The 21,730-nt window shown below is 42.6% G+C and overlaps 1 protein-coding gene across 1 annotated transcript; it reads right to left on the bottom strand.

The window, feature by feature from the left end:
* Window positions 1-14,657: 14,657 nt before the first annotated feature.
* Window positions 14,658-15,203, bottom strand: LOC126721685 (uncharacterized). The gene has a single exon (XM_050424739.1). It carries the CDS (start codon window positions 15,201-15,203, stop codon window positions 14,658-14,660), a length of 546 nt encoding a protein of 181 aa, XP_050280696.1.
* Between the last annotated feature and the right edge of the window lie 6,527 nt (window positions 15,204-21,730).

Below are 21,730 nucleotides of genomic sequence, written 5' to 3'. Positions count from 1 at the left end.
TGGAGATCACAGGTTGAGACTTTGCAATCTAGGGTGACAGAGCTTGAGACTGCTTCTATTGCTAGGGAGGTGCATATGCAGGAGGAGATTGGTTGAGCCATAGCTCGAGAGAGGGAGCTTTGGCAGAGGGATAGAGAGGTCTGTGCTATTGCCGTAGACAGAGAGAGGACCCAGCTTTAGGGTGAGCTGGCCATACTTCACGGCTATACCATGGTTTTGATAGGAGAGTTGCGGGTGGCTCGTGGCCATATTCCGCCTCACCTCACATTCTAGGTCGGGGGCCTATTATTCCTCCATACGAGCCTAGGTATATGCTAGTTCCTCCGGGCCTGGCAGGCAGTTGGGGTCCCTATGCTCAGACTCAAGGGCCTTCTCAGGATCCAAGATACACTCCAGGTGCTTTAGGTGGAGCCGGTCCTTCTACCGGCCCTTTTACTGGCGACCATGACGATGATGATGATGATGATGCCGACCAGTTTATCAATGACTCCTTTAGAGATGATGACTCCCAGTAGGATTAGCTTTTTGTTGTAGCACGTTGCAGCCCCTGCGTGGGTATGTATGTATTCTTTATGTACTTTGTAGATGTTAGGACATATGTGTTTCACTTGTTAAGAACATATGTCATGATTTTATGTAATTGGCTTATCTTTTGACAAAACACACTTTACTTGTATTTGGGTAGATTTAGGATGATTTAAATACTTCAAGAAACCTTGTTTCAAGATCAAGTATTGAAGCTTTCAAGTCTGTTCAAGAAAACAAGTTCAGAGTGCAAAATCATTAAAGCTCGACAGCTGCATCTATCGAGCTTAAGGAAGCTGTTCTTCATTCGGTGTTCTCGACACCTGCTCGATAGCTGCTCGACTCCTGCTATCTGTCGAGGTTTAAGATTTTCAGAATTCCAATCTAATTTTCTTGGGATCCGTGAATGTGTTTTTGGGCCTTCTTTTCTCCTAAACCTAGACATATAAAAGGATCAGTTTAAGGGCCGTCAAAGTGTTCACAAGTTGCACAAGCTTTGAACAAACTCTGTTCAAGCAAATTGTGACCGGAGACGAAGTTCTTGCCCTAGTTCATCTCTTTCTCTTGAAGAAGTTGCTGTGTATGTGCACCGTAGAGTTTTGTGACCAAGCATCTTCTTGATCTTCATCGTTTCGATGAACTGAAGAACTTTGCAACCAACAACCTTCTTAGTTGGTGATTGAAGTCGCGTACTGGGATCCGCGCAATTGGTTAGTCACATACTAGGAGTCGTGCATCAGAAAGGGGAACTGTCACTATAGCACAAGTCCAATTGGGTATTGGGGTAAGGGTTCAACTGTAGGTTGGTAAGGTACTGGGATTCCTTTACTTGTAACCGCTTGCTGTGATAATAGTGGAGTTTCGGGAGTGGTGACCTGAAAATCATCCAGTGGGGTTTTTGCCGTTAGGTTTTCCCCATTCGTAAACAAATCACCGTGTTATTTATTTTCCGCTGCATTATTAGTTTATTGGTGATTTGTTTGTGCTACCACGCGTTTGCATGATAAATTGATTAATTAATAACTTGGCTAATTAATTAATTAATTTCTATCACAAGGGGTCATTCAGTTTGTGGCCTATCAAGTGGTATCAGAGCAGGCACACTCTATTAGGGTTTAATCTTTGCTGTGTTGATCCATTGACCCCTGTCGTCATGACTGTAACCAGCGTGAAGAGATCTATGTTTTCTAATCTCTTTTTGATTGAGTGTTTCAGAAAATACAAGTCTAAAAGTTATTTGAATTCTTCTATGATGACTATGGAAAAAGATCTCAGTTTGGCTAAGAACAAACTAGACTGTCTCAGAATGAAAATGTGCAAAGGAGTTCGTCTGAGAAGAGTAAACATTAAAGCCTTAGCTCGAAAAAGGCAGATGAGAGAAAGCACTATTCCCACTGATCTGTCATCTAAACATGAAGTGTGTTTTATGATGAAATCTGCATTTAAAGTTATGGACACATGCTTGTGGTACCTCGACAGCGGTTGCTCAAGACATATGACTGGAGACAGATCTCTCTTCAAGACCTTCGAGTCTAAAAAGGGTGGCAATGTCACTTTCGGTGATGGGAGCAAATCTCAAATTAAAGGAAAGGGAATTATTTCTCTACCTGGACTGCCAGACATTGCAAATGTCCTCTATGTAGAAGGTCTAAGGGTGAACCTGTTAAGCATAAGTCAGACATGTGATCAAGACTTCATGGTGCTTTTTTCAAAGGGAAAATGTCTTGTCATGGATGAGTATGGAAAGAACCTCATAAGTGGTGTTCGCACTTTAGACAACTGTTATGGATTGGTTCCTGATGCTGATATTGTGTGCAACAGCATTCGTTTGCCAAATGAAGATTTATGGCATCAACGGATGGGACATGCTAGTTACAAACATCTTTCCATTGTATCTAAGCATGAATCAGTCTTGGGAATACCGAAGCTTAGTAGAATGAACAATGTGGTGTGTGGACCATGTTAACTTGGGAAACAGACAAAAGCTAAGCATCCAAGCACTCAGACATCAGCTACATCTAGGCCATTGGAGCTCCTACATTTGGATCTTATGGGTCCAACTAGAACCGAGTCTCTTGGTGGTAAGAGATACATCATGGTTGTGGTAGACGACTTCACCAGATACACTTGGGTCATTCTCTTAAGATCCAAGTCTGATGCTCCTGAGCACATTGAAGCCTTATGCACAAGATTGCAGAATAAGAAGAACCTGAAGATTGATCGAATTCGAAGTGACCATGGTAAAGAATTTGAAAACTCATATATGGAGTCTTTTTGCTAAAGATCAAGCATATCTCAAGAATTCTCTACTCCTATTACTCCTCAGCAGAATGGTGTGGTAGAAAGAAAGAACAGAGTTATTCAAGAGATGGCCAGAGCCATGTTATATAACAAGGATTTGGCTAGAAACTTTTGGGGAGAAGCTGTTAACACTGCTTGTCATACAGTTAATAGGATGTACTTCAGACCCGGTACCAAGAAGACTCCATATGAGTTATGGAAAGGAAGGAAGCCGAATGTGAAGTACTTCAGGATCTTTGGAAGCACCTATTTCATCCTCAAGGATAGAGAGAATGTGGGAAAGTTTGACTCTAGGAGTGATGAAGGTATATTTTTGGGCTACTCCTCCATAAGCAAGGCTTATCGAGTATACAACAAGAGAACTATGAAGATAATAGAGACAGTGAATGTTGTTATTGATGAGTCTTCAGATTCTAGTTCTCAGAAAAGCATTGAGGAGTTACCTAAAGAAATTCTTCCTCTTGAGCCTAATGAAGTTCAAGAACTTATTGAACAAGAACATGTAGTTCCAAGTACTCCCAGTACTCCCAGTGTTTTGGAAGATTCTGTAGACATATCCACTTCACCAGACTCGGAGTCTTATGAAGAGAAAAGACCTTCATCTAGGGTTAAATTAAATCATCCTTCAGAAGATATTGTGGGAAATATAAATGAACTCACATTAAGGAAATGAACTGTTGATAAATGTGTTGCTAACTTTGTGTCTTATTCTTGTTATTTATCACAGGTTGAACCCACAAAAGTTGAGGAAGCACTTCAGGACGAAAGTTGGGTTGAAGCAATGCATGATGAACTTCTTCAGTTTCAGAGGAATGATGTTTGGACCTTGGTACCTAGACCGGAGGGTGAACACATCATTGGTACAAAGTGAATATTCCGCAACAAGACTGATGAGGAGGGCAATGTGGTCCGAAACAAGGCTCGGCTTGTAGCTCAAGGATACTCTCAAATGGAAGGAGTAGACTATGATGAAACATTTGCTCCGGTTGCCCGTATGGAGTCCATCAGAATTCTCCTTGCACTAGCCTGTCAATTAAAGTTCAAGCTTTATCAGATGGATGTGAAGACTGCTTTCTTAAATGGATTTCTCAAAGAAGACATTTATGTGGAGCAACCAAAAGGGTTTATTGATCCACACTTCCCAGATCATGTACTGTACATCAAGAAGGCACTCTATGGGTTAAAGCAAGCCCCCAGAGCTTGGTATGATCGACTTACACAATACTTGGTGTCACATGGGTTCACAAGAGGAAAGGCTGATCAGACTCTCTTCATCAAAAGAGAAGATAGCGAGCTAATAGTTGCCCAAGTCTATGTTGATGACATCATCTTTGGATCGACTAAGGATGAACTTGCTCATGGTTTCTCAAAACTCATGCAGGCAGAGTTCGAGATGAGCATGATTGGAGAGCTGACTCACTTCCTTGGGTTGCAGATTCGTTAACAAGATTCAGGTATATTTCTATCTCAATCTAAATATGCTAAGAATCTTGTGAAAAAATTTGGTTTGGAATCTGCTAGTTCTGTCAGAACCCCTATGAACCCAAATGTTAAACTCACTGTTGACTTGTTAGGTAGAAGTGTTGATCCTTCTCTATATAGAAGCATGATAGGTAGTCTTCTTTACCTTACTGCTAGTAGACCTGACATTAGTTACAGTTTTGGAGTTTGTGCTAGATATCAGGCTAATCCCAAAGAGTCTCATATGACTGCTTTAAAGAGAATCATAAAGTATGTCAAAACCACTGCTGAGTTTGGCGTGTGGTACAGCAAGGACACAAGTGATGTCCTAGCTGGGTACTCTGATGCTGATTAGGCTGGGAATGCTGATGATAAAAAGAGTACTTCAGGGGGTTGTTTCTATGTGGGTAATAATCTTGTCTCTTGGATGAGTAAAAAGCAGAACTCCATCTCATTATCCACTACAGAAGCTGAGTACATTGCTGCTGGTAGCTGTTGCACTCAACTCTTATGGATGCAAAAACTCCTCCATGATTATGGTATTTGTCAAGAACATCTCACTATCTATTGTGACAATACCAGTGCCATTAATATCTCTAAGAATCCGGTTCAACATTCCAGAACCAAACACATAGAGATTCGACATCATTTCATTAGGGAACTTGTCGAAGATGGTACTCTCACTCTTGAGTTTATTCACACCGATGATCAGAAGGCTAACCTGTTTACCAAACCTCTTGACAGTAAACGCTTTGAATTCCTTCGTCAAAAAATTGGTGTTATCTCCATGGGATGATCTTCCTCTCTTTTTCCTTCTTCCTCATGCATCTGCATCTAGTTTTTATGCTTTGTTTGTTTAACATGTTTTTGTTTGGTTATTTTTCAGTTTTTGCTTTGTTTTGTTTCTCTTTATAAAAATAAAAAAAAAAATTGAAAAATTAGAAAAATACAAAAATAGTGTGTGTTTTGTGTACTTTGGTACTTGTGTACCTTGGATGGCCATTAAAACAAAGTCTTATAAACTTTGTATCATTTGTAGCTTAGATGAGCATCTCTATGCACAACTAAGCAAGTGAGCTTTATGGCTCGTGTTTGTGATGAGTACGATTAAGTTGTCTATTAAACTTAACGCGCATATCACTCTTTTTGATGGGAATGACTAAAAAATCCTGAGAGAAAGGCATAATAACCATCTCACCACTGTTACTCGCCAATCATAATTTGACACCTGTATGCTTCGACATAACAAAAGTGCAGTGTCAATGACATTTGTGTGCTTAGGCATAGCAAAATTGGAATGTCAAATATCATTGGGTATTTCTTTTCTCTCTTTAATAAGCCTATGCATGATATGCTTAAAAGAAAAATATTCAAAGAAAAATCAAAAGCAAAAAGATAAAAAAGGCTTTAAATATGATTGCAAGCGTGTATTCTAGGAGATGTGGGAGTTATAGGATGTACCTCAAAGGTGATAGTCCCCATCAAGCAGTTATGATTGTGTGTGAGTTAAAGTGATTTTCTCATATCTCAAATCGTCATAACATGCATACACTTATGCAATCTTGTGATGTTTTTCACACACAACACGCAATATTCTTTGCTAGTCTTGATACATGTGCAGGTACAATGTGATTTGGTCATCACAAGGTTTTACATGTATTAATGTATGCTCACTAAACTGTCTAGACTTGTTTTTGAAATATAAAATTGGTTAGACTTGTTTAGTGTGTGTGTGTGTGTGTGTGTGTGTGTGTGTGTGTTTGGAGATCCATGTGCTTAAATTTTCATTTGAGAGATGATTTTGAGAGCTTAATATGTTGATTGGATCGTTGGTTGAGTTGCATGTTGGATTGCATTCATGATTGTGTTTTTCCCATCTCGAAAAACTGTTTTTAAAAGCTGGCTCGACACCTCCTCAATAGCTGGCTATCTGTCGATGATGATGCCTTTAAGACATTTTCGGAGAACTTTTCTAGACGAGGCATTCATTCGGAACGCCAAGTCATCTTGACGGATTTTGCAGACACCGACCTTCCCTCTGTCATTCACATTAGGGGATGGGAGTCACTATGTGACGTCCCGGTCACTTGTCCTCTCGTGCTTATTCAGGAGTTCTACTCCAACATGCATGGGATTGATCGGTCTGTACCTCTTTTCTTCACTCGCGTTCGAGGTACGCGCATTCCTATCACATCGCAGTTGGATGCGGATGTGCTTCGGGTTCCTAGGATAGAGTTTCCTGACTATCCTGGTTGTGAGCGTCTGAGGACTGTGTCTAGGGATGAGCTCATGTCTACTTTCTGTGAGCGCCCTACTGCTTGGGGTGAGCGTCTTTTTACACCATGTCGACCTTTTGCTAAAGGTCCTAGATTCATGAACATGGTGATGACTTTTGTTTTGCATCCCCTCTCTCACTACAACTCTATCACAGAGCCTCGTGCTCAGTTTTTGTTGTCTTTTCTTGAGCATCTTACCAAAGACTTCCCTTCTCATTTCATTCTGTCTATTATAGATGTTCATCTAGATTCGGCGACCCGTGATAAGCTCATCTTTCCTTCCGCTATCACGAGGATTCTACGCCATTTTTCTGTTCCTTTTCCCTCTTCCGACCACTTTACCGTCATGTGTGCCATAGATTACGCTACCGTTAAATGTAGTGAGGCCCAGCTTCGGTCGCGGCAGTCGGATTCAGCAGCTCCTTCCTCCCATTCCGCTCCATCCCGTTCAGCTCCATCCACATCGGCTCCTCCTTCTTCTTCGGGCGATGTGTCTCTAGGAGATATCATGGCGCAGCTGCAGCGCTTGGATGCTCGCCTTGATACACTCTCTACGGAGTTGTATCAGGTGAACGTTCGTGTTGGTTGTATTGCACTACGATAGGCGTCTATGGGTGGCTTTGCTCCTGAGGCTACTCCTTCACCACCTTCTCCCGTGGCTTCTGCTTCTGAGGATGAGGATGATAATGATGGTGATGACGATGATGCTTCCGATGATGATGATGGAGATGCTAGCTCTGCCGATGTGATGTCTACTTGACACTCTTACCCTTTGTCATTCGTGACAAAAAGGGGGAGTAGTTTTAGTATGAAAGTAGACCATCTTAGGGGGAGAGTTAGTATAGGATCATTTTGTTAGGGGGAGTGCTGATACATTTTTAGGGATGCAGTGAGGATAGTATGTATCTTTTCTTTTCTTTCTTTTTAGATACATTACTCTTGTACATGAGGTCTTGTGACCATTTCTAGACATACATTATACTTATCTTTTTTTATTTATATTGATGTATGTTTTCTTTCACCTACCCCTTCATGTGTTGTTTCTTTTCTCTCTTTATACACATGTTTCTTATACTTGTATGCAATCTATTATTTCTGTTTCACACAAAGATGCCTTGATGAGTTTTGTTTAAAGTGTTTCAGAAATACAGGTTATCAAAGTCTACTTGCCATAAACTCTCTTCTTGCAAAGTTTTTCAAGAGTTTGTGTTAAGATAGATTTTATTGTATTCAACAAGTGAATATGAGTTGAGTGATTTATGACTTCTCTCATATATTCATTTGTTTGTTGTGGTTTTGTCACGGATTGCCAAAGGGGGAGATTGATAGGCCATAAACTGAATGACCCCTTGTGATAGAAATTAATTAATTAATTAGCCAAGTTATTAATTAATCAATTTATCATGCAAACGCGTGGTAGCACAAACAAATCACCAATAAACTAATAATGCAGTGAAAAATAAATAACACGGTGATTTGTTTACGAATGGGGAAAACCTAACGGCAAAAACCCCACCGAGTGATTTTCAGGTCACCACTCCTGAAACTCCACTATTATCACAACAAGCGGTTACAAGTAAAGGAATCTCAGTACCTTACCAACCTACAGTTGAACCTTTACCCCAATACCCAATTGGACTTGTTTTGTAGTGACAGTTCCCTTTTCTGATGCACGACTCCCAGTACGTGACTAACCAATTGTGCGGATCCTAGTACGCGACTTCAATCACCAACTAAGAAGGTTGTTGGTTGCAAAGTTCTTCAGTTCATCTAAACGATGAAGATCAAGAAGATGCTTGGTCACAAAACCCTACGGTGCACATACACAGCAACTTCTTCAAGAGAAAGAGATGAACTAGGGCAAGAACTTCGTCTCCGGTCACAATTTGCTTGAACAGAGTTTGCTCAAAGCTTGTGCAACTTGTAAACACTTTGACGGCCTTTAAAATGATCCTTTTATATGTCTAGGTTTAGGAGAAAAGAAGGCCCAAAGACACATTCACGGATCCCAAGAAAATCAGATTGAAATTCTGAAAATCTTAAACCTCGACAGATAGCAGGTGTCGAGCAGGTGTCGAGAACACCAAATGAAGAACAGCTTCCTTAAGCTCGATAGATGCAGCTGTCGAGTTTTAATGATTTTGCACTCTGAACTTGTTTTCTTGAACAAACTTGAAAGCTTCAATACTTGATCTTGAAACAAGGTTTCTTGAAGTATTTAAACAATCCTAAATCTACCCAAATACAAGTAAAGTGCGTTTTGTCAAAGGATAAGCCAATTACATAAAATCATGACATATGTTCTTAACAAGTGAAACACATATGTCTTAACAGTAGACATTGCCCCATGGCGGGCCTGCTATGTATGTATATTATGTATCGCCCCTTGATGGGCCTAGACATGTGTGTATTATGCTGCCCCACAGTGGGCCTGGATGTATGATATTCTCTTTTAGCCTCATGATGTATGTATAAAATAATGCCTCTTGTTAGGACTTATATGTATGATTCTGGAAATTACCTTTGAGAGGGTTGCTGGTGTAGGGGAAACAATGCCTCTGATTAGGACTTATATGTACAACCATAGAAAAATCGCCTTTGAGGGGGCTACTGAAGTGTGTGAAAAACAATGCCTCTGAGTAGGACTTACATGCATAACTCTTGAAAACTGCCTTTGAAAGGGCTGCTGATGTACGTTTTATCCCTAAATCTTGACAATGATCACCCCACCGGGGGGGAGGGGGGGGGGGGAGGGGAGTGAGAATGGAGGGATCGCATGAAATAAACTGCCCCAGTTTAGGGTTTTATGTGACTCTCAACATAAGGGAAATATCCTCGGTGGGACGAACCCGTTCTTGCATAATGGACAAGATAGAGAGAACTGCACAAAGTAAACTGCCCCAGTTTTGGGTTTTGCGAGGTTTGAAACCCGCAGAATAGCTAAAAATGGCCTTGACTTCATAGGCCATACCGAATGCTAGTAATGAATACGGACATTCTAAACGAGATCTCCTTGAACGCACTCTGAGGCAGTATGCATTGATTGCTCCTGTTATTGCCCGGGCCAGCTAATAGTTCAAAGACAAGCTTCTTAGGGCAACATCATGAGAAACGACTCCCTCTGTCCTCCAAATAAGCTAAAAAAAACTACCAAATGGCAGAGAACGGTTTCTAGCATCCTTCTGTTGTGAGCTCTGATTACCGGGGCTGAATCGACCCTTGAACCGGGTGAACTGGGCTTAGAAAAATGGGGTTTAAGATGTCTGGGAGTGCTGAACAAGACGCACAAAGATAAACTGCCCCAGTGTAGGATTTTAGCAGTCTCGGTTGCATGAGAGAGAATTTTTGACAATTCGGTTCACTGCCGGGCCGACTACGCACTATGGTGGGTGCTAAAACGAGGGAATCTTTGCTCTAAGGCAGTAAAAAATGACCCAAACAGAGGGGTAGTGGTCATAGCATAGTCGGGTTTGTGCTTGGGGGGTTGAAAAGCCCTAGCACGTGTCTCGAGGGCCGACGACCCTTGTAGGTGTACTGACGGCCCTACAAGGTGCGCTGCCTCGGTTTTCATGCATAAAAGGCTGGGTTCAGCCCAGTTTCAGCTCATTCTGGTCTACGATTTTTTGGGCCTTCTTCTACACTTTTCTTCACCCAAAACGTGTAGAAAACATTGTTTTTCATCATTTTTCACGTAGATTCTCATCAGATCATCAGATTTAGTAGGATCCATTCATGGATGCTCTTGGTGCTCACTCCTACGACACTTTAGTTGGGCTTGAGAGGGAGTCTTACTATGAGAAGAAGCTTAGGAGGTGGTTGAGCTCCTTTTCTTGCGATGACCAGGCATTCATCCGACAACTTCTTGGAGATGCTACTGCTCTTCTTCACACCTCATTGGACTGGCATTTGTTGGAGGTCATTACCTCTTGTTGGGACCCCATCTTGAGATGTGTCACCATTGGAGATGTTGATCTGGTGCCCACCTTGGAGAAGTATGATCATTTTCTTTCTCTTTCTACCCCTCTGAGCACTATTTTTGTTCCACTAGTGCGGCCACGCTACTGCAAGAGACTCACTGATTTGTTGAGCTTGAAAAGGCCCGTTGTGGAGGCGCTGACTTGGTATGGCAGCGAGATAGGAGGGAACATGTCCTTCAATTTTCTGTATGATCGGTTCCACTCATTGGAGTGTCCTGTTGGCTATCGAGATGACTTTGTGGACTTAGAGAAGCGGTGAATATTCTATCGGTGTTAGTCCTTCCTGGTGGCCTTCTTTGGTGCGATGCTATTTCTTTCATCATTAAGAGTTGTCAACTTTGCCGTTCTCCCTCTGATGAGTGCCCTACCTCATTGTACCTCTTTCATTCCTACTTTACTTTCTGAGATGATTAGGTCCTTGTCTTTGTGTCGGAGGACTAGTAGGGGTAGGCTAGGTTGTTGTGTTCATCTGCTACAGCTGTGGTTTTGTAGCCACCTGAGTGTTATTGCCAGGGATCAGCCTAAGGGCTTTGCCATTAGAAGTAGAGTTCAGGCTACTGTAGTTCTTGATCTTCCTTTTTCAGGGGATATTGAGGGTTGGCTGAGATACTTGTGCAACTTGAGTCCCGTTGACTGGACCTGGAGAGTTAAGTGGGGTATCACTAGATGGTAGGGGTAGACCCATTGCATTGGTTTACTTGGCATTCCTCTGGTAGGTATCTAGGGGTGCATGGGCTACTTTCTAAGCATGGCCATGCGGCAGTTCGAGGGTATCCAGCATATCCCTTGACTTAGTGATCTCTCCGTTGTCACTTACGAGTACGGGCTCGTGGATATTGATGTGGTAGTGATAAGGCGTGCCTCTGAGTTCTGGGAGGTACGCAAGTCGAGCATTGACTTCCCCCTTTTTTTTAGGGATGACCAAAAGTGGTTTTCTACTGAGTTTAGAGTATGGAGAGATACCAAAGATCCAAGCTTTGTGTTTGACTTATCATCACCAGTCTCAGCCGAGTTGCCACTTCTAGCTGATGTTTTGAGAGATTATACTCTAGAATTTGAGATCAGGGCTAAAAGGGCTCTTATGGATCTAAGGGAGTGCCTGAGGGAGGCTGTTAAGGATAGAGACTGCTGTAGGGAGTTGGCTGATACCCTTATGGAGGAGATGAGCAGTGCACATGAGAGTGAGCTCGCTACTCTTAGGGCAGAGCTTGATAGGAGAGGGTTGGCCCCTCTCGGTACAGAGGAATAGTGTGTTCAGCTGAGATCCCAGGTTGCGAGTTTGGAGGATGAGCTTGCGGATCTTACTTAGAGGCCAGCAGGGCCGATGGCTTAGCATTGAAGCTAGTACAGGTGAAGGCCTACATTCATTCCACTTTGAGCACGGAGTACAGGCGATGAGCCTAGTGAGCCTCTATTGGCCTTGTATTGCCTTCAGACTGAGCTGGCTGAGAGGAAGGAGGCTTTGAGAGTTTCTACTGTAGAGGTGGGCACCTTGCAGGCTTTACTAGGGATCGAGAGACAGGGGCCTACTTCTGATTCCATGATGGAGAGGGAGCTTGTCCATTTTTGACATTCACATGACAGACTTAGAGGGGTTGCCAGAGATCTGGGCTTTGATGCAGTCGGGTTACTTTGCACTCATTCTCATGATGACCCGATTCTCCATACTGGTTTTGGGAGATTGTGCCAGGCCGTGTCTGATCGCTTGGGCCATGTTTGACTTGTTGGTGTTCTTTTCTGCTTATTTTGTTTCTACACATGAGTTATGTAGTTAGTATCCCACCATGTATGGAAAGGTCTTTCATAAATTGCTAGGCAATTGTGTAAGGCCTTCCTCTTTTTGTTTGTGTTCTTAAAGCATAGTCTAGTTTGTTAGGCATGCTTAGAAACTGAGAGATGGTGGAGAGAGATGTTTATGATGATATTCAAGATATATTTATGAGATGAGATTTCATGTTTTGATACCCAAAATGCACGAAAGAAACTGAATGGCACAATACAGGCATGTTAATGAATATGTAGGCAAATGCTTTGAAAATACAAGATCATACAAATAAGTGATAGATGTAAAATTCATGCATATCAATATCTTATTTTTCCAAGGATACATCTTGTTCTAGACGGATCTTTTCCTTTTCCTATTGAGGCACATTTCCCATTGGTATGAGCCAGAACATCTTGAGCAGACCACTGGGTCATGGCAGTATTATAGACAGAGAGCGATCTCGGAGGTGTCTTCATATCTTGTCTTGGACGCTGGATCCATCTAATTTTCTGATCTTGACCAGGAATTCAAACAGGCACAACTAATTTATTTTTCTTTTAAGACGTGACCGAATTGAGATGGTTGCCTACATACCTCCATTAGGAAGGATCAGGTCATCATGTAGTTCAACTGACTTTTGATTGCCTTAATTTTTACCTAGACCGCCCTTTCGAGTTTTCAATCTAACAAGCTCTCTCACACTCCTTCGTTTGCTCTCCTTTTGCGTAGACCACCCTTTCGGGTTTTCGATCTACCTTTTTACATATATATATATATATATATATATATATATATTTTGTTCTTTTTTGTTGTTTTTGTTTTTTTTTTTTTTTTTGATGACAAAAAAATATAGAAATGAGGTGCACTGAGAGGCTCCTTCATGCAAGGTACCGTATGTTGGCGTCAGAATTGGTGGGCATATTGAAGTCATGCCTGTCCATGTCGACTAGAATCAAGGCTCCTCCGAAAAAAGCCCTCTTTACCACATATGGGCCCTCGTAAGTTGGGGCAAACTTTCCTCTATGATCAGGCATGGCCTGGTTGCGCTTCTTTAAGACTAGATTGCCTTCTTCGAAGACCCTTGGTCTAACTTTCTTGTTGAATACTCGCTCGACGCAGCTTTGGTACAACCGTCTATGGCACATTGCAGGCATGCTCTTTTCATCAATCGTGTTCAGTTGTTCATATCGGGAAAGGGCCCATTCAGCTTCTGATATCTTTGCTTAAGATAAAATCCTAAGAGACGAGATCTCTACCTCTACGGGGAGGACGACCTCCATGCTGTATACTAATGAATATGGGGTCGCACCCGTGGAAGTACGAAGAGAAGTGCGATATGCACATAAGGCAAACGTCAAGTACTCGTGCCAATCTTTATATGTGTCTGTCATCTTCACCAAGATTTTCTTTATTTTCTTGTTAATGGCTTCCACTGCACCATTCATTTGAGGGCGATAAGGAACCGAATTTCTGTGCTCGATCTTGAACTGTTGGCAGAGTTGCTGGATCATTTTCCCATTTAGGTTCGCCCCATTATCTGTAATGAGCTCTCCTGGCACGCTGTAGCGACAAATAATGTCATATTTCAATAACCCGGCTACCAATGCTTTTGAGTGACGCTTTTGTACGAAGTGGCTTCCGCCTACTTTGTAAAATAATCAATGACCACTAAGATGTACTCATGACCATTTGAAGCTTTCGGAATCATGGGTCTGATGACATCCATACCCCAAGTTGAGAAGGGCCATGGTGCTACTAAAGAGTGCAAAGGCTAAGGAGGAGCGTTCTTCTTGTCTTGATAGGCCTGGCAACGATGGCATGTCCTCACATGTTTAATGCAATCACTTTCCATGGCGAGCCATTAGTAACTGGTTTTTATAATCTTGCGGGCCAACAGGGGTCCATTAGCATGAGCTTCGAGTAAGCCTTCATGCATCTCTTCCATCTGATGATTAGCCTTAGAGGCATATACGCATCGAAGCAGGGTAGAATCATGATTCCTTTTGTAAAAGACTTCTCCACTCAAGAAAAATTGGCAGGCCATGCGCCGAATAAACTTCTTTTCATTGTCTATTGCACCGGATGGGTATTCACTGTTCTTGATATAAGCCTTGATATCTTGGTACCATGGCTTTCCGCCGACTTCAACTTCGACAATCATGCATTCTTCGATGCTCATGCAATAGGCTGGAACACCACAGACTTCTATGCGCAATTGCCGCATATCATCTCCTTCTGATAACTTAACCATGCTAGCCAGGGTAGCCAAGGCGTCTGCAAACTGGTTGTGTGCTCAGGCAAAAAGGCAAATGTGATGTCTCAGAATTTCGGAATCAAGCGGTTGATACATTTCTAATACGGAATCAACTTGGTGTCTCGAGCTTGCCATTTTCCTTTGATTTGGGAGATGATTAATAGGGAATCTCCAAAGACGCTCAAGTCATAGGCGCCGAACTCTAGGGTCACTTGCAAGCCGACTATGCACACTTTATATTCTGTGACGTTGTTGGTGCAATCAAAATTTAGCTTGACTGAAATAGGGATTTGCTGGCCCTTGAGGGAAACTAAGACTGCTCCCACTTCATTTCCGGTAAAATTGGCGACTCCATCAAAATAAAGCTTCCAACGCCACGGTTCCACATTGTTTGGTTCTGGCTCTAGTGCCATGACATCCTCATCAAGGAAGAGGGATTCTGAAAGTTCTGGATCATTCAGCAGCCGGTCCGCTAGGTAGTCGACTACAGCCTGGCCCTTGATGGCATTTCTCGTGACAAACACAAAGTTGAATATGGAGAGCAACATTTGCCAACGGGAGATCTTCCTTGTAAGAGCTAGCTTTTCAAAGATGTACTTAATGGGATCTATATGGGAAATGAGCCACACGGTGTAGTAGAGCATGTACTGCCGCAATTTGTGTGAGGCCCACACTAAGGCGCAACACGCCTTTTCAATGGCGATGTAGTTGATCTCACAACTGGTGAACTTCTTGCTTAAATAGTAAATCACCCTTTCTTTCTAATCGGGCTCAGTTATCTGGCCTAACATGCAACCCATGGAGGTTTCTTGTACCGCTAGGTAAAGGATTAATGGATATCCCGGTGTCGGGGGAACCAGAACAGGAGGGTTCAACAAATACTGCTTGATCTTGTCAAAGGCCGTTTGGTACTTATCTGTCCATTCTATCTTTATGTCCTTCTTCAAGAGCTTGAACAGTGGATGATATGTGGCGATCAACTATGCTATGAAACGAGCTATGTAATTGACTTTGCCTAAGAAGCTGCAAATCTGTTTCTTGGTTTACGGTGTTGGCATGTCCCAAATAGCTTGGACTTTTGCTGGGTCCACTTCAATTCCTCTTTGGCTGACTATAAATCTGAGCAATTTCCCTGAACTAGCTCCGAAAATGCACTTTTCTAATTCACATCATCAATATCCTCGTTATGGTAACATGACAATGTACCCGCTTGGGAAGAATTAGAATAGATTATGATGTTGAAGGAAATGACATGCAAAACGAACTAGATATGTTATTCCAACTATTTCAGTCAATTGGAGGACCCAACCACATGATGATGGAACACTCCTTACTTAGCCAGTGCAACCACAAAGCAAGGCTCGATGGTCCAATGGCCTACTGTCTCGCCTGGCATAGGGCCTAATAGCAGAAGTCAGATCATCCCCAGGGCATATGATGGCATTCACTGAGCATTCTTCAGGACACAAGTGGATGAGACAAGCTAGATCTGATTCCTCCTCGCATGATTCCTATGCCATTTATGATCTGATGACCTCGGCCGGTGCACTTCCTTTTCTTTCCTCTGGAAGCTTGGAAAAGTTCTTCATCAGAGGGGTTGTAGCCTAGACCGAATCTTCATTTGTTGTCTTGGAGTTCAATCAGAGAAGCATTCCCATGTCCTACGGTACCTAGGCCTTGGCCTAACTGATAGCCAAATTTGAGCATCTCCTTGGCAACCATTAAAGTAGCGGAGGGTTATGCTGACTTGAGTTTTAAAGCTCTGGAAATCATGGAGACTAGCTCAAAACTATGCAAAGTTGCCTCTGGAAAGGCATTAGCACCAATGTAGGGGATAGAAGTCTCATTGAAGATGGTTAGGGTCTCTTCAGCCATAATAGTTATCAACTAATCCTCGGAAGGGAACTTGAGCCTCCGGTGAAGGGTAAAAGCAACTGCGCCCGCAGTGTGTAGCCAAGGCCTCCCTAGGAGCATATTATATGGGGAATCCACCTTGATGACTTCGAAGTTGACCATGAAAGACCTGGGGCCAATTCCAATTGCTAATTCAATCTCACCTTGCATTTCTCGAAGAGTGCCATCAAAGGCTTTAATGATCATGGTGGTAGGGCGAATAAGAGAAGTATCCACATTCAGGCTCTTTATTGTAGACACCGGGCACACATTCAGGGCTGCTCCATTGTCAATTAATACTCTGGAGACGATCATGTCTTCACACTTCACCATAATGTGCATGGGCAAAGTATGCTTTCTACCCTCTGGTGGTAGGTCATCATCTGTAAAGGAAATCTGATTGGTGGCCAACACCATTGAGACCATACCCTTAAAGGAAGATTCTGTGACACCTATAGGAACACATGTTTCTTTCAAGACTTTCAAGAGAGCCTCACAGTGGACATCGGAGGATAGCAACAGTGCTAAGATAGAAATCTGAGCTGGCGACCTGTTTAGCTACTGAATCACACTGTATTCTGAGTTTCTGATAATTTTCAAGAATTCCTTGGCTTCTTCGATTGCAACCCTATTCCTAACGGGCTCAGCAATACTCTTGCCAATCTCTTTCCTTCTCTTTTCTAGCTCATCGGGAGAATAGCAGTGGCCACTCCTAGTAAGCCCATATAGACCTGAAAAGATATTGGAGCAGACCTCCTCTTTTAAGGTTCGAGTGGAGATTAAGGACACATCATATTTCCATAGGACACGATGGCTATCTTCATAAGGGAACGACTTCGGCATGCAAATGATAATGCCCTCCTGAGTTTGTAAATTGGGTGCTATAGAGAACATTTTCAGATTAATGACCACCGGACTTGGCAAAATGGCTTCGAGGGCCTTTGAACTAGATACCCCAGATATTCCAGAGGTAAGCCTCGGTAGAATAAGAGGATCGAAACCTCAGATAGCGGGAACAATAGCGGTTCCCTCTTGAATTGATGATGAAGTTGGCCCCGCGATCGTAGGCAATGCAAAAACCAGAGGAGTGAATCCCTCAATGGTTAGCGGGGTTTTTCCTTTTTCTAAATCTAATGACTCCAAATCCACAGATGATTCTATGATCTCCTCAATGACTACTGAAGAGGGAGATACTAAAGTAACTTTACCAAGGCGTTTCTGTAGATATTCGTCCTAATCTTTCCTTGATCCAACAGATAGAGCATTGCAGCTAGTTCCTGATTGGGTAGCTAGAGGACATAGGCTGGCTGCCATGCAATCATCTCTTCGCACAATTTCCCTTTCAATCTAGATAATAACACGATCGACTAGACTCTGAACCTATGCTCAGAGCACTCTACAATGAAACAGGGTATGCTTGTAGCAAAATGAGCAATTCCCCAATCAAATCCTGGGGTTCCCATACCCTTAAGATCAAGGTGGCTCTCTTGGACCAAGGCTCGGAGCATGGCCTCCCATGGGAATGACAGTGAGGAGAAATCTGGGACCCGTTCTTCCACTGTGATAATGACGTTTACATTCCCTTCCTAATGGGGAGGCAAAGGGTTGGTGATGATGTTTGGAGCAGCTGCATTATCAAACTGTATCAACTTGTTGTCGATAAGATCCTTGACACAGTCTCTCAACTGGTAGCATTCTTCCACAGTATGCCCTTCAGCCCCAAAATGGTGTTCACACTTCTTAGACGGATCAAAGCCAGGTGATGGAGGGCCTTCTCTGGGCCTGGCAAACATCGGGGTCACTAGCTTCTTTTCTAGCAGGTAAGCATAAAGATCTGCCATGGGCATGGTGTTGGGATTATTGCCCTTAAATCCTATCGTATGATGCTATGTATGATATTATTTATGGCATTATGTATGACATGATGTATGACTTAATATTGAGATTAATAAAGTTGTTTTATTATCATCTAAAATAATGGTAACATGAATATTCGAACATTATCATATAGTCCATGAGATGCATAGTATGTGATTTATGTGATTTATTTACAGAAGATATAAATCACAAGTTCTTTGTAAACTCAGAATTTGGTTCGTAGTCGATGATGAAATTGGGCATTTCATCTGCGAAGACTATAACATATCAACTAAGATGATTTGTCTTGATCATGGAAGTGGTGACTTCTAGTTGATAAGGTCTAGCAGCTGGGGTTGCATAAGCAGCAGTAATACACCTAGGCCTTTCTAATGCATTGTCGATCATGTGCACATCGGCTTCTTTAGTCTTGCGGCCGGTCAATTTCTTGACTTGTTGTTTAACCATGGAACTCAAGGATTCGGGATCCATGATCTTCTTGCTCTTAATACCTTGGTCCATATGCTCCCTAATAGGGATGAGGCTAGCAAAATGAGTGACTTGGGTGCTGATCATCTTCTCATAGTAAGGAGGCTTGAGGTTGTCAATGAACCATTTGATCATCTCATTTTCCATCATGGGGGGTTACACTTGTGCGGCTAGCTCTCGCCACCTTTGGGCATATTCTCAGAAAGATTCCCCACTCTTCTTCTTTGTTCTCATAAGGACCATGCGGTCGAGAGCTATCTCGGTATTGAATCGGTACTATTCCAGGAAAGAGTTGGCCATTTACCTCCAGCTAGAGGTCTTTTCCAATCTCACATACCATGTGGCCACGGGGCTAGTCAAACTATCAGGGAAAATCTGGCAAAGTAGAAGGTGATTATCCCCATAGGGAGCCATCTTCCTATAGAACATGCATAAGTGCGTGCAAGGATCTTCTGTACCATCATACTTAACAAACTCTAGTGCCTTGAATTTGGGAGGCATAACGACCTAAGGGAAGTTGGTCAGACTGTCTAGATCAATGCTTCCATGGGCACTGGAGCCCTCCATGATTCGAAGCTTTTCTGCCAGAGTTTCCATTTGGCTTTTGACTTGGCCAATCCCAAATTCGGGGTTCTTTTCCTTAGAAGGATTTGTTTCTTGGTCATTGCCCTGGGGTGGTATATTGTGGCTCTGATCCTATTTTGGTAGGGGCTGATTTTCATTCTCGGTTTGGGGACCTCCTTAACTATGACCGGAAGAGTTTTGTCCTCCTCCTACAACTAGCTATTGCACCATGCGCATCAATTCTGACATTTGCTCTTTCATCTGAGTGAACTTGGCAGGACTCACTTCGGGAGTCGAAGGCCCATTGGTAGACATCTCTCTTGCACGAGACCTAGTGATGATGGGATCATGATGTGGTGGTAGCTTAGACTATTTCCATTTAGCAATTTTTAGCAACCTTTTGATCTTGAGAATGAATAGGACGTGACAAAAATGGGGTGCATTTGACAATGTGGAAACCCAACACCAAAATCAAGTTAGTTTACATCCTTGTTATTTAACATGCACCTACCATTTTCAGAAAAAATTGGCTTTGCACCCTTGATCAGGTATTTATCATGGTGAGTTTCTACTATGATGCAAGATTAATGCACAAGATTGGCAAGTAACTGAAACTTTCATGACATGCTGGACAATGTGGGACGGGCCCTACTTTTGATTACATGGAAATAGAATGCTTGTACAAGGTTTTCTTTTACAATGTTGAGTTCAATGGCTCCAACAATGGGCCTTTTACAATACAAGTAAATACGATTAAAAGGAAAAACTTGGCTCTTGACGATGTGGACTTCTTGGGGAAGCTCTTGGACACTTGGATCTCTTGGTAACTTTGACATCATGGATCTTTTGGACCTTTGGATCTCTTGGGGGAGCCCTTGGATTCTTGACATCTAGGACCTTTTGGCAACTTGGACCTTTTGGCAATCTTTTTGGATTTTTTCTAGGAAAGCTCATGAACTCTTGATGCTTTGGAATTCTTGACAGCTTTTTGGCAGCGTTTCCTCCTGAACGGAGTTTCGGTTACTTGCCACAAATTTTATTTGTGCATAATTAGGTGACAAGACCCTTTGGTGTATGCATGAATGCCCTTGTAGGGTTGTAAACCCTTAGGGATGAGGTATGATTTAGCATGTACAAGCAACGTGGTTGCTTTCCCTAGGGGTTTAATCATGGATGATATGCAAGCAAGATAGAAAGAACTTGGAGTAGAGGACAATTTCTTTGGCGCAAGCAAAAAGGGTGCACCTGCTACAAAACACTTTCCCTTGACCTTTAGTCCTATAAGGGTATCCTTTCCTAGGCTTGGATGTTCTCTCTTTGGGCTTCACCTAGTCCTCATGGGCTCTGGGCTTAATTTAGTCCTCACGGGTTTGACATAACTAGGCCAACTGTATGCAAAGGCTTAACTGGTAGGTTGTTCCTATCCTAGGGGGACTCAATCGCCATACCCCTCCCTTCATGGAAGTTATGAGGCAGGAAGGATCGAGGGGGCCTTTTCAGCTACTCCTGTCCACCCCTGGATCCAGAAGTGCCTGCAAAGTAAGCCCCAAAATCTAACTATGGGTAACACTGTCGATGTTTGTGTTTGGGCATCTGCAGATAGTGTGATGAAATCCCCAAAGAGATGTGACTACGTCAACAGTGCGGAGCTCGGGTTCGACTCAAAAAGGGTGTATATGTCGTGCAATCCTTAATGAAGGGGAAAGACTTTTTCCAAACACAGCAGATATATATATATATATATATATATATATGAAAGCAAATAAGGTGTAGCGAAAATTAAATTTTGCTACCCTATGTTTGCATGTGAAGAAAAGTTGTAAAGCATGTGAGGAAAGCAGTAAAGCCCCATGAAAATACCTCACAGCCTCCCTTTCGAAAAAGGATTTTTTGGAAAAAGATTTTTTTGCTCTTTTGAAAATAGTCAACTAGGATATAGTAAAAGCCTTTTTCAAAAGAAAAGCCCTAGAGGGCAATGTTGATTTCTGTGTTTTTGAAAGCCAATGTCCAAAGATTATGGTTTTGTCAAAAGCTTTAAAGGCTAAACTTTCATCGATCACCAGTGGTGTCGCTAGTTTGTCAACACCCGGCCTCGATTGGAAAAAACTGTCGGGGCTTCATTCGACCACCCGCTGTGACGAGGCTCCCATGCGTGCAGGGCCCGTTGAAGGCCCCTCTTGATAATGGTGTGGTTCACGCAGAGCTTCGAGTGCTTTCTCTCTCTCGGGGGAGGAAGGTAGGTCTACCTTTAAAGGTGTGGCAAGAATCTTTCCCAAATTCTAGATGATTACCAAAGGTAAGTGAAGTCGCCAAAAATCATTGGGTTTTTCTAAGGTGTGATTAGTCACCTGCTCCTAGTTGATTTTAT

This window comes from Quercus robur, chromosome 4, assembly GCF_932294415.1.
Source record: "Quercus robur chromosome 4, dhQueRobu3.1, whole genome shotgun sequence".
Lineage (NCBI taxonomy): Eukaryota > Viridiplantae > Streptophyta > Magnoliopsida > Fagales > Fagaceae > Quercus > Quercus robur.
This window is presented reverse-complemented; position numbering and strand designations above follow the sequence as displayed.